The sequence below is a fragment of the Dendropsophus ebraccatus genome, chromosome 1 (genome assembly GCF_027789765.1).
Source record: "Dendropsophus ebraccatus isolate aDenEbr1 chromosome 1, aDenEbr1.pat, whole genome shotgun sequence".
Lineage (NCBI taxonomy): Eukaryota > Metazoa > Chordata > Amphibia > Anura > Hylidae > Dendropsophus > Dendropsophus ebraccatus.
In genome coordinates, this window is record NC_091454.1 from 86,727,814 (window position 1) to 86,739,946 (window position 12,133).

Sequence of the window (12,133 nt, forward strand, 5' to 3'; positions counted from 1 at the left end):
CGCCCCATTAACCCCCCGGCCGCCGGACATTATACATTACCGGGTCCCCGTTCCTGCTTGCTTCGGGGCTCCCGGTGTCTTCACGGCCCGCCCGGCCAATCAGTGCGCTGCGGCGGGGCAGCGCACTGATTGGCCGGGCGGAACGTGCCGGGAGCCGCTGAAGCAAGCAGGAGCCGGGATCAGGTAATGTATATCGCCCCCGGCCGCACGATCGCCCCCCAGCCCCGCAGCCCCCGACCGCACGATCGCCCGCAGCCCCCGGCCGCACGATCGCCCCCAGCCCTGCAGCCCTCGACCTCACGATCGCCCCCAGCATCGCAGCCCCCGGCCGCATGCACTGATTGGCCGGGCAGGCCGTGAAGACACCGGGAGCCCCGAAGCAAGCAGGAACGGGGACCCGGTAATGTATAATGTCCGGCGGCCGGGGGGTTAATGGGGCGGGCTGCAGACAAAATCGCAGCAGGGATGTACATCCCTGCTGCGAGTTTCTCTGCTATTGAAAGTATAGGGCCAGGATCTGCAGCGAGTCTCGCTGCAAAAACGCAGCAAGGAGACTCGCTGCAGATCCGGCAAGTGGGCTTGTAACCTTAGGGTACAAACCCACTTGACGTATTTGCTGCGTGAATCAGTCTTAAAAATAAGCAGGCAAAACGCAGGTTGGCTTTATACAATTGTTCTGCGTTAAAATACGCAATTGCGTATTTTTGAAGCGTGAAGCTTGTTGTTAGCAAAGCATCAGTTGTTAATAACCTGTGCGAAAAACGCATGTAGCTTCACGCTTCAAAAATACGCAATTGCGTATTTTAACACAGAACAATTGTATAAAGCCAACCTGCGTTTTGCCTGCTTATTTTTAAGACTGATTTACGCAGCAAATATGTCAAGTGGGTTTGTACCCTTACCACAATTTTTTGACCTTGAAGGCCACAGCAAACAACTGGAAAGACTATATACACAGGTTTTTTTTTAACTTTGTTGCTTTTTTAGGGCCTCAGTTTTTTCTTTATCAAAATGCTGAATGCTTTGGCAATCAATGGATGAGACAAGACAGAGCAGCAGCAGCCATTCATTGCTCTGACCCTTCAACTTGAAAACAGGCAGACAAGCTAGGCTTCGGGGGACTAAAAGGAGCCAATCAGGAGCTACAGTGTGAGCAGTGGGGGACCAGGGATACATGCTCCAGCAATACCACTTTAAGGGTATGGCTACGTGAAGTGGGAATACAAAAGAGTTTCCACAGTGGGAAATCCTTAGCATTTTTGCTAATGGTGCTGATATTGTACCAGATTATGCAAACTTCAAAATGGCTATATTTAAAATTATACAGCAAAATTCATAACATTCATATTCATAACAAAATTCAGAAAATTTGATTATATTAGGACTATTTAAATAGTGATTTTAAATACAGAAATGTTGGCCTATTGAACAGTATATGCACTCAATACTCCTTTTGCATGAATTACTGCATCAGTGGCATGGAGGTGATCTGGAAGCCCAGGTTGCTTTGAAAGCAGCCTTCAGCCTGTCTAGTCTTCCTCTTGACAATAGTTTCTCTATAGGGTTTAGGTCAGGTGAGTTTGCTGGTCTATCAAGCACAGTGACACAGTGTTTATTACACCAAGTATTGGTACTGTTGGCAGTGTGGACAGGGGCGAAGTCCTGCTGGAAAATGAAATCAGCATCTTTACAATGCTTGTCAGCAGATATAAGCATAAAGCATTCTAATATTCTACCGATAGACGGCTGTGCTTAGCAGATGACATGGCTTCTTAAACCACCAACAATTGGAACTGCCACACTAGACATAAAACAACTAAGATACTGAGAAACAGTCCAGTCATTTCGGTTCTGACATTGTCTTTGGATCATGAGTAGTTTGACGTGAGCTATAGCTCATGTCCTGGATACATGTGTATGGTGGCTGTCACCGCCATCAGCGTTTCAGCAACATCTGCTGACGTGCCGCTCCCACAGGAAATGGCCACTTTTCCTAAACTGTCTATGCTAAATGGCCATTTCCTGTGGGAGCGGCACGTCAGTGGATGTTGCTGCAAGGCTGACAATGGCAGAGAGTGGGCTGCCCAGGAATTGGCAGCTGCGGCAGAGCGGGACAGGTAAGCATACATCACTGTGCAGGATTGTTAATTATCAGTTTATTCCGGACAACCCCTTTAAAAAAAATTAACCCTTGAAAGTTTAACTTTTTAAATTGAATTACCTGTATTTCTAATTTTGACTTTACTATTGATGTCAATGGGGAAACTCTAATAAATCTGTAGTATATATGCCATATAAACTGACATGTTTTGGATTTCAAATGCACTTTGCTTGTATTGTGTATCCACAGCAACTACGCCACATGTGGCCATAACCTAAAGGAGGTATGCCTACTAGGGTTTATACTTAGATATGCCCACTAGGGTTTATGGACTTCACAAAAGAGGATACTACATTTTGGTACTGGCTTACATAGATTTTATAGTGTGTGTAAAGGGGAAAAAAGAAGCTTGGTTAACAGATGCTTCCGCTGGCCCGGGGTGGGTGGGGAGTACCCATCAAAGCAAATGTATTTATACTATAAATTAGAAAATGATCACATAACACAATATTACATTCAAAGCTATAAAACTGTACAAGTAGAATTTCCCTAGAGTTAATGTATGAAACATGAACAGATGTTGACGGCAGATTTAGCATGCCGTGACTCGCCTACACTGTGCTGCACCCCTTCTATTCTCCAGCATGCCGACAGCCTCTTCCATAACACTGGGACCTTTATCGAGTGCTTTTCCTATAACACGCTCAGATTTCACAATATGCATAAAAATCTATTCCACTATGTTTTCTTTCGTTTTAATAGTGACTTGGGGGGACTTAAAATAAGGTTGTTGTGTTTGTGGTTACAGCAGGGGAAGAAAAAATAAAATCTCCAGCGTTTCCTGAAAAACAGGAAAGGTGAATGGCGAGCCTCTCATTAGTTCTTGTTTCCTGCTCGGATTTATTGCTGCTAATCAGGCATGAACTATCTGGACCAAAAAGCCGCTGAACAGAATACATATATACTGCTAAGGGGAACAGGGCCACTAGATGCATTTCTTACATTTATATACATCTAAAAATAATTATATGTTACTTATTTTGGGTATTATACATGACATTTTCTGTTTCTGAATATACAGGGATCTGATTCCCAAAAATCCATGTGTCTATAAATGTTATGTTAATGTAAAATTTTACAGGACCAGAAACAAAAGACTGAGCAAAGGGGACTGGGTAAAAGACAAACCACCGCTTACATTTTTAATACATTCCTTTAAAAAAAAAAATGTTCTACCTTATACATTTCTAAAATATAAAATTATCCAAAATATGCAACAGTTCAAGTATCATCATGAATCTTGCTGAATTGATGCTATAGGTATGCTATGTCAAGGTGGCCATACAGCTTATTTATACACACATACACACTCAGTTGAGATGAATATGCATGTGTTATCTAAGGGCTCGTTCCCACTGAGAAAAGGTAGCGGAATTCCGCGACGGAATTGTCCACCGCGGAATGCCGTTAGCCTCCCGCTCATAATGGGAGTCTATGGGAGGCGCACGCTCCTGCCCTGTCCGCGCTGAAGAATGAACATGTTCATTCCGCTAGCTTTGCTCAGTGGGAACGGGGCCTTAGAGAAGAAGAAAATAAGCTTCTGCCAGTGTTTTTACATATCTGAAAACAATAGGACCAGGTGTTAAAATTCTGATAAATAGTTTTCATTCTGTTATATGCCTACATTTTAAAGGAGTTATCCAGCGAAAATGTTTTTCTTTCACATCAGCTGGTTTCAGAAAGTTATATAGATTTGTAATTTACTTCTATTTGAAAATCTCAAGTCTTCCCATATTTATCAGCTACTGTATGCCCTGCAGGAAGTGGTGTATTGTTTTCAATCTGACACACAGCTCTCTGCTGACATCTCTGGCTGAGACAGGAACTCTGTCTCAGTTTTCTATTAATCCCCAAAGAAAACCTCTCCTGCTCTGGACAGTTCCTGTCCCGGCCAGAGATGTCAGCAGAGAGCAATGTGTCAGACTGAAAATAAAACAACATGTCCTGCAGGACATACAGCAGCTGATAAGTACTGGAAGACTGGAAGAGATTTCTTAAAAAGAAGTAAATTACAAATATAGATATAAATTTCTGAAACCAGTTAATTTTAAAGAAAAAGATTTTTGCTGGATAACCCTTTTAATAAAAAAATATTTTTTTTACATTACAGTAATGGATGAATAAAACATAAAAAAGGAGATGGTGGACCATCCTCTCCGAGTGTACCAAAATTATCTGAAATAAATGTAGTTCTATAAAAGATTATTATTTTATATAAATAAAAACATTTGGAAAATACATATATGCCCTAGGCAGGCTGCCTCCAGTCTTGTATGTAGAGGTATTTGCTGGTGTATATTTTTGTAATTTGGTAACGGCTTAAGCATTACACCTTTTGCAGCTGTTGTGACGGATTTATAGCTTTATATAAACTTTTTTATATATATTTACAAGCACTCAACTTCCTCAGCCGTTCTGGATTTCCTCCTGATATAATAGTGATAAGCCAACAGTCTCAGCAATCTCAACAGCAGCTGTCTCTGCACAGACTGCAAGGGCGACAGAAATGACATCTTTTGTGGAGTATAGAGGGGTCTTTTTCTATTGATCAGAGCTTGTTGTTTATTCGTTTTTTTTGCTCATTTTTCAGCTAAAGAAATCTACTGCACAGCTACCCTTTATGTAATCAACTAAGGGATAACTAAGAAACCTAAAAAAAAAATAGGAAGCCAAATGAATAATCTAGGTCCTTAGTGAGGTTTCACGGCTGGCACACATTTCTTAAGTTATTTTAGCTTATAAAGAGTCACTGATACTGTACATAACTGGTGTGGGCAGGTAGGTGGTTTGTGATGAACTAGAAGACAAAAATGGCATTATACTTACTATATGCAGGAGCTTAAGGACATCAACAAACCTGTTAAATAAAAATATAATATACAGTATAAATACAGTAGAATTTAATTTGGACACAATTAATAACGGTCTACAGGTTAGGTCGTACTTACACTTTTTCTGAGCTCATGATCTCCCTGGCAATGTAATAGATCTTGGTCTTCTGTTTGGGCTTCCTTTCCTGTTTTGAGAATCAAGTAACAATGTGTAAAAAAGTAACTATTTCCCTATGGATGGAGATGTTTAAATCACTGTAAAAACATACATATACACACACATATTATATATATATATATATATATATATATATATATATATATATATATATATATATATAGGGACAACTTCTAAATCAACCTCAGCCAACGATAATAAATGGAATATTAGGCTGGGTTCACACTAGCGTGTCACTGTGGTATGTAAAATTCTAAAACACTTTATCAAGTATTCATTAAAAACACAATCCAAAAAAAAAATAAATAAAAAAAAAAAAAAATCACAAAAATATGGATAGGGAGTATGCGATTTCTCAATCAGCTGTGATGGAATGAGCTATTATACATGTTTTTAATGCATACTTAATCAAGTTTATTTATTTCAGAATATTACATTCCACAGTGACATGCTTTCTCTTACATGTAATTGCAAATGACCTACTTTACCAGTTTACCTCTGTGACCATGGGTCTGATGACCTGAATTGACAGCTGTTAGTTTGGGTCATCAGACTCTATTACTATGGCAGTAATACTGATGTAAAAAAGTAAGTGTGAACCCAGCAGCATTAAAGTATTTCAACAGCCTTTACAGTCTCCAGATATATCTAGCATTGAAAATGTAAGCAATTCCTGTAATAAATGGTAAAAAGGGAAAAGACTTTGGCGTAATAGTCATTGTAAACGTTTTCTGGGCCAGGGCCAGCGGTATGGATAACACAGCTGTCAGCTGTGCAGTTATTTGTTACCATCTTGTATTCAAATTAAATATTCCTCCTAATCTGTGTTTTGTCTCCCGGGTTTACATGCATGGAACAAATAAGCACGTTTTATAAATAATCTATATAGCAAAAATAAATACAGAAGTAATTATAGCTATAGGAAATGAGCATTACAGATTTTTTTTTCAACCTACACTAAAGAAAAAATGTTCAGAGATGTAAAATTAAGGCAACGTGAGATTAGTACTTTTTCTACCCAAGACAGTAATAATTTCATAAATATTAAGGGGGTATTGCAGCAAAGAAAATTTTTAAATTTTTCTTTCATGAAGTCATATAACTTCAAAATGGAAAGTCATACATTGACATTAAGGTTGGCTAAGTAGCTGAGATGTATCTGTGTCAGGACCAGGGCTTGAACAGCCCTGCAGTTCCTATCATAGCCAATGGTGGCAGCAGAGGGACTGTGTCATTCCTGACTGCTGACAGTTAGTGTATACATGTACAAAATTTTTTTTACTTTTGTTAACAAAATTCTATTACAAAAGTTATCTAACTTTATGAAAGTAATGAAAACAAACAACTGCTTCTGGCTTCGCTGCCACAATCCTGTTAATAGACTATTAATTTTTTTTTTCCTGGAAAATCTCTAACTACAAATCTACAAGACTAAATACAACTCAATGTATGGCTTTGGACTGCAGCTGTAGCTTGATAGTTAAAATAAATTTGTAGCATTACAAAAAGTCACAGTGTAAGTCTTAGGCTTTCGTACAGAAAAGAGTAAGAAACCTACAATAGTGGCTAAGATGTGCAGGGTTTGGCCTAAATGGCTACATTTAAAAAAAATGCCCTTATGTAGAATATAATAAACATCTTTATCTTACCTCACTACACTGCCAAGTGTCCTCCTGCTGTGTCTCCGGGTTCCCTGCTAAACAAGACAAACTCGGAGACCAAAGATGACGTAGGAGGACATCGGGGAAGCACAGTGAGGTACGAATAGGATGTTTGTTATGTCCATCCCAGGAGCAGCAACATATTAAAAGTTAACTTTGGGCGGGAATACTCCCTTAAATGTTAGCTACACTAAACAACTTCACCTATAGCTAAAAAAATAACACACAGTTCAGTCAACCAGTCAATCAGCTAAATCTAAGGAAGCTTCAAGGCAGTATAATTCAATGACAAAATAAGGACTGTGTGGGGGAGTAAAAACTGCCTGCTCCAAAAATCTGGTACAATTAGCACCAAAAACTGTGTTACATAACTTACACAACATTTCCAGTGTGTTAAACACTTCTTAAAGGAGAAGTCCAGCGAAAATTTTTATTAGTATTGTATTTCCACCCCAAAAGTTATACAAATCATTAATATACACTTATAATGGGAAATGCACATAAAGTACTTTTTTCCCTGCACTTACTACTGCATCAAGGCTTCACTTCATGGATAAAATGGACTCCCAGAGCTGTGCGGGCTGTGGCGGCTAGAGAGGATGATGGCAGGGGGACACTGAGGGACACAGGGCACTGGAGGGACACCGAGCATCCCTCTGCCATCATCCTCTCCAGCAGCCACAGCCCACACAGCTCTGGGAGTCGGGTCGTGACATCACCATTTTATTCAGGAAGTAAAGCCTTGATGCAGTGGTAAGTGCCGGGAAAAAAGCATTTCCTATAATAAGTGTATATTGGTGATTTGTGGGGGGCAATACAATACTTTAATAAAAATATTCACTGGATCTCTCCTTTAAGGCCATATTGCACCACACAATATTAGAAGGAAGCAAGCTCATTTTTTAACATGCGCTATTGCGCCAAAGCCAAGTACAGCCAATAATCGTAGATGTAATAAGGCATTTAGACACCTTTTTGCCCTGATAAAGAATGGAGTGGAGGGCTTCTGTGAAAGGGACAGGGCTTAAATGCACAACAAATATTCACCAAAAAGTAAGCCAACTTAAGGCCCTATGACACGGAACGGTTATTGGCTGTATTCGGCCGATAATCGTCCTGTGCAATAGAAGACATCGATCATGTTGGCTGATCGTTGCTGTCATTTGTCTTTCAACCATGTTGAAAGACAAACCACTGTGATAGCAGCGATATGCTGCTGTCGCTCTGTAGAATAGAAGTGGCAGCAGCAGACCGCCGCTATTCTCTATGGGCTGCACGGACAATCTAGCAATCACCCGGGCAGCCCCCCTGCAGCTCCCCGCGGCCCCTCCCGCACTCACCCGCTCGCAGGCGCCGCGTGTAATGGCGGCGACAGCAAGCAGGGTACGAGGAGCAAACGAGCGCTGACATCGCTCATTTGCTCCTCAATATCACCCCGTGTAATAGCAAAACAGGAGCCCGTGGAGCCTCATTGAAGAGTCTCAAAACACAGGACTAGCCAGTTATCCCTCCGGGAAGGACCCAGCCAAGGGGCAGCTCCTGTTAGGAAACCACCAAAACCACCATATTAAGTGGCCCTTTAAGTCAATGTAATGACAAGGGATAAACCAAGGCTTGGTAACCATCCACCTAGGGGGCAATGCACCTAGGACTTCACTGCATTGAGCGCTTTCACTAGCAGCCGGTAGTGTTGTCGTTTGGCTGGTCTCCCTGAGTTCAGCAATCTGTTTTCCTTATGGCTCTACTAGGCATTGCTCCCACCTAGCCAGAATCCTGCTCCACACTGATGAGAGGCAACACCCCGAAACAGCTGTATGTGGATGGTTACCAAGCCTTGGTTTATCCCTTGTCATTACATTGACTTAAAGGGCCACTTAATATGGTGGTTTTGGTGGTTTCCTAACAGGAGCTGCCCCTTGGCTGGGTCCTTACCGGAGGGATAACTGGCTAGTCCTGTGTTTTGAGACTCTTCAATGAGGCTCCACGGGCTCCTGTTTTGCATATTCATGTTTCCCAGGGGGCAATGCACCTAGGACTTCACTGCATTGAGCGCTTTCACTAGCAGCCGGCAGTGTTGTCGTTTGGCTGGTCTCCCTGAGTTCAGCAATCTGTTTTCCTTATGACCACGTGTAATAGGGGCTTTACAGAAGATGCAAACAGACAGTCAGACAGATGCACCACATTTTCAGACAGTCTAAGGCACTGTTATACATCTTGTGCATTCTTACACGAAGAACTACAGTTTTATCTATTCCTCCTCCATTGATTTATCCGGTGTGTTATCAGGAAAACGTAAAACCACAAGTGCTAAAGTGTCAGAGAGGACACAGGAAACATTAGTCATAGAGGTTTTAAATCTTTAGTCACAGCCAAACTTAGTCACATGTAAAGATTCTGGTTTTATCAAAGGTGTTTACTATGAATCATAGGTCTACCTACCAATTTGTCTTCCAGGTTATCAAGATCAGTTTTGCTGGAGTCCGAGCTGAAGTCATCTTCATCTGAACTATTGAAAATTTCCTCTTCATCAGAGTGAACAAGGCCTAAGTCATCATCAGGATCTTCTTGTAAGGGCTGACTGCAAGTAATAAAAATACATAAAACTATAAATGTGATGGTAGATTGCTAGAGCAGAAATTGTTTTTTTTAAATAAGAACTCATCACAAGTAACTAAATGGCAATAAAAAACACAGAACTCAGTAGCCAAAAGGCCAGTGCATCTAGAAAGGTGCTACTGGTATTGGGCATTTTTATGCTAATATTCATCACAAAGAGGCCATTCTGAGAGTAGAGAAGCCTACACTGCAAGATCACCACTTGGAGGTGAATTGAATATAAAGCTGGGAATTTAAAGCAGCAAACTTCAAAGGTTTTTACCTGCACTGCATCAGCTACCAAGCAGGGAACTCAGACGATATCCTTTCTGAACTGTGGCTTCCATTTATAACAGACAAATCTAATAGGGTATGCCTGAATCTGTCAGGTCTTTATTGCAACACTGGAAATACTAAGCTACATGCACTGCTTCTTTTCCAAGTCCAAGACAATATAACCTACAACAAGTCTCCTTGTGAAGCCGCAGATACAGATGTAAACTTAATCTTACCATGAAGAGCATGAGGGGCAGGAAACTTATTAACAATCCTTTTGTGGCCAGTCACTCTAAACACTTTACACAGACTGCACAGGTTAAATACCTGCTAATAACTGGTACCAATGTATCTGATGGACGTACTGCTTGAAAGTGCTTTAAGACAGGAGCAGATGAAGTGAATTAGCAATATACTACACAGAAGTCACAGAGCTAACATGAAACTTCGATGGATAGCTGAGGCAAGACACTACTGTGGCCACTGACTGTCAGAGCGGGCAACTGCATGTGCAAACCCTGAGCCCAGAAGTGCTGCTTAACAGGACCACAAGCTCCATGAAAACAGCAGTGGCGGTAGTGAGTGAGGAAACAAGTGTTTGTTTTTTTTGTTTTTTTTACTAGCACCTGCTTGGCCATAATTTAAAAGAAAAAAAAAATCAGACAATTGGGGGTGTTGCTGTGGCAGAATGCCAGATGCAGTTATGCTTAGATACTCTTCTCTGGTGAGGCACAAACTTTGAGAAGTCAAATAAGAGACAAAACAGCATCCTTCTTTTCCTTGCTCATTCTGACAGAGCCCTCCAGCCCCCACAATTACAATGATAAATCACAAAAAAGTGGCAAGATCTGAAATCACATCAACCACCTGGAGCCGAGGACAGCCAGGTTAGGGTTGCGGAACCTCATTTTCCCCATTGTCCAGTCTCCATGCTGTGCTTATCCAAATGGACACCAGGACTGCAGAGGTATATAATAGGAGGTACAGGATCAATGAGGCTTTGTTCAGACCTGGCCAAGGCAAATATATCAAGGAAAAAATGTTTCCCCATGGCTGCACATTTCTCTGGAGAGGGACACACAGTAGAAGACCTGCGGGTTACGGTCTTAATGGGACATTTTAAGACACAAAGAGAAAGAAGGGAATGGGAATATAAAGTAATGCTCAAATTTAAAACTTTGCAACATGGTCTCAATATCCATGCCAGCTTCATGTCGGCCTATGTGTGACCTGTTCTGGCTATGAAGACCATTAATTACTATTAGGCCATTAATTTGACAACAAACAGATAGCAACAAGAGCTTACCATCCTCTTGTCACGCCTCACCAGCTTTAGTTTATTGACCTGCTGTAAATAGCAGACCCTGTGTATATTGCATTTTATTATTCAAGTTTCCTAAAATCCTTTGATGAGATCTGCCCAGTGTGTATATAAGTCTGTGATTTTTTCAGTTTTGTATAACATCATGTCTGACGAAGGGAGCTAGACTCTCGAAAGCTTACAATCAAATATACTCAGTTAGCCTCCAAAAGGTATCGCCTGATTTCTTCTCTATTCTACTGATTTTTATGGCTAACACAGTACAACAATACTCTGTCACCAGTGTCAGACAGCACATTTTCATCAAAACAGAGCAGACCTTCAAGAAAAAGGAATTGGATTGCTTTGCATGAACAGCCCAGATCCCTAAATTTGAGAGTTCATGGTCACCAAAGGCATCGAGCTTGGATGCAATGTAATTCCCATGAAGCCACTAAAGGAACACATATGGCTTTTCCCCTACCCTTCTTAGTCCATATCCTGCTAAAAATTCCAAAGAATCAGGTAGATCAAATGGTAAATTTTCATTCTAGGGTTATTTCAAACTTCAGTACACTAAAATACACTAAAGGATCAGAAGATGCCCCTGGGAGTCACTGGCATTGCTTTCAGTTACGTATGTACGTGGATATCAGCTGCAGCTGGCTGTTGGCTGCATCAATATGTGAATGGGCTCCTGAAAAATGAATACATTTACTTGCTAATGCTATCATACCTCTGTAACTGTAAGTTCCCGGTCATCCCAAAGTTTCTATAATGTGAATGTTTGTCTGATATGTTTTACATCAAGTTATAAAACAAGAACATTTCCCGCCTTCTCAGGAATACAGAGGCCTTCTGTATCCCAACAATTTTGAGTCACTAATATATTTGTCTAATCCAGTTTTCTGCATATAACAGAGTTACAGTGCGGAAACTCTTTGTACGTACATCTAATAAGGAACTATTACCAGTCCCAAAAAGAATTAGTTCACCATCAGCAGGGCAGAGTCATGAGGAAAATGCCGAGCACAGCTGAAAACGTAGCAGATGTTTCCTCTCACTAGACCAGCTCACGGACCATGAACTTGGGTCAGTACAGAATTGCCAAATTTCATCTTTCTCCAAAGA

At 41.0% G+C, this 12,133-nt stretch overlaps 1 protein-coding gene across 1 annotated transcript in view; it reads right to left on the reverse strand.

The window, feature by feature from the left end:
• FGD6 (FYVE, RhoGEF and PH domain containing 6) overlaps positions 1-12,133 on the reverse strand; it is a 76,493-nt gene that overhangs the window by 40,207 nt on the left and 24,153 nt on the right. Inside the window, exons 3-5 of the mRNA XM_069974287.1 lie at positions 9,271-9,409; positions 5,110-5,177; positions 4,988-5,018 (exon numbers count right to left, since the gene is read on the reverse strand). Coding sequence (XP_069830388.1) covers positions 4,988-5,018; positions 5,110-5,177; positions 9,271-9,409 — 238 coding nt within the window. The remainder of the gene's footprint in view (positions 1-4,987; positions 5,019-5,109; positions 5,178-9,270; positions 9,410-12,133) is intronic.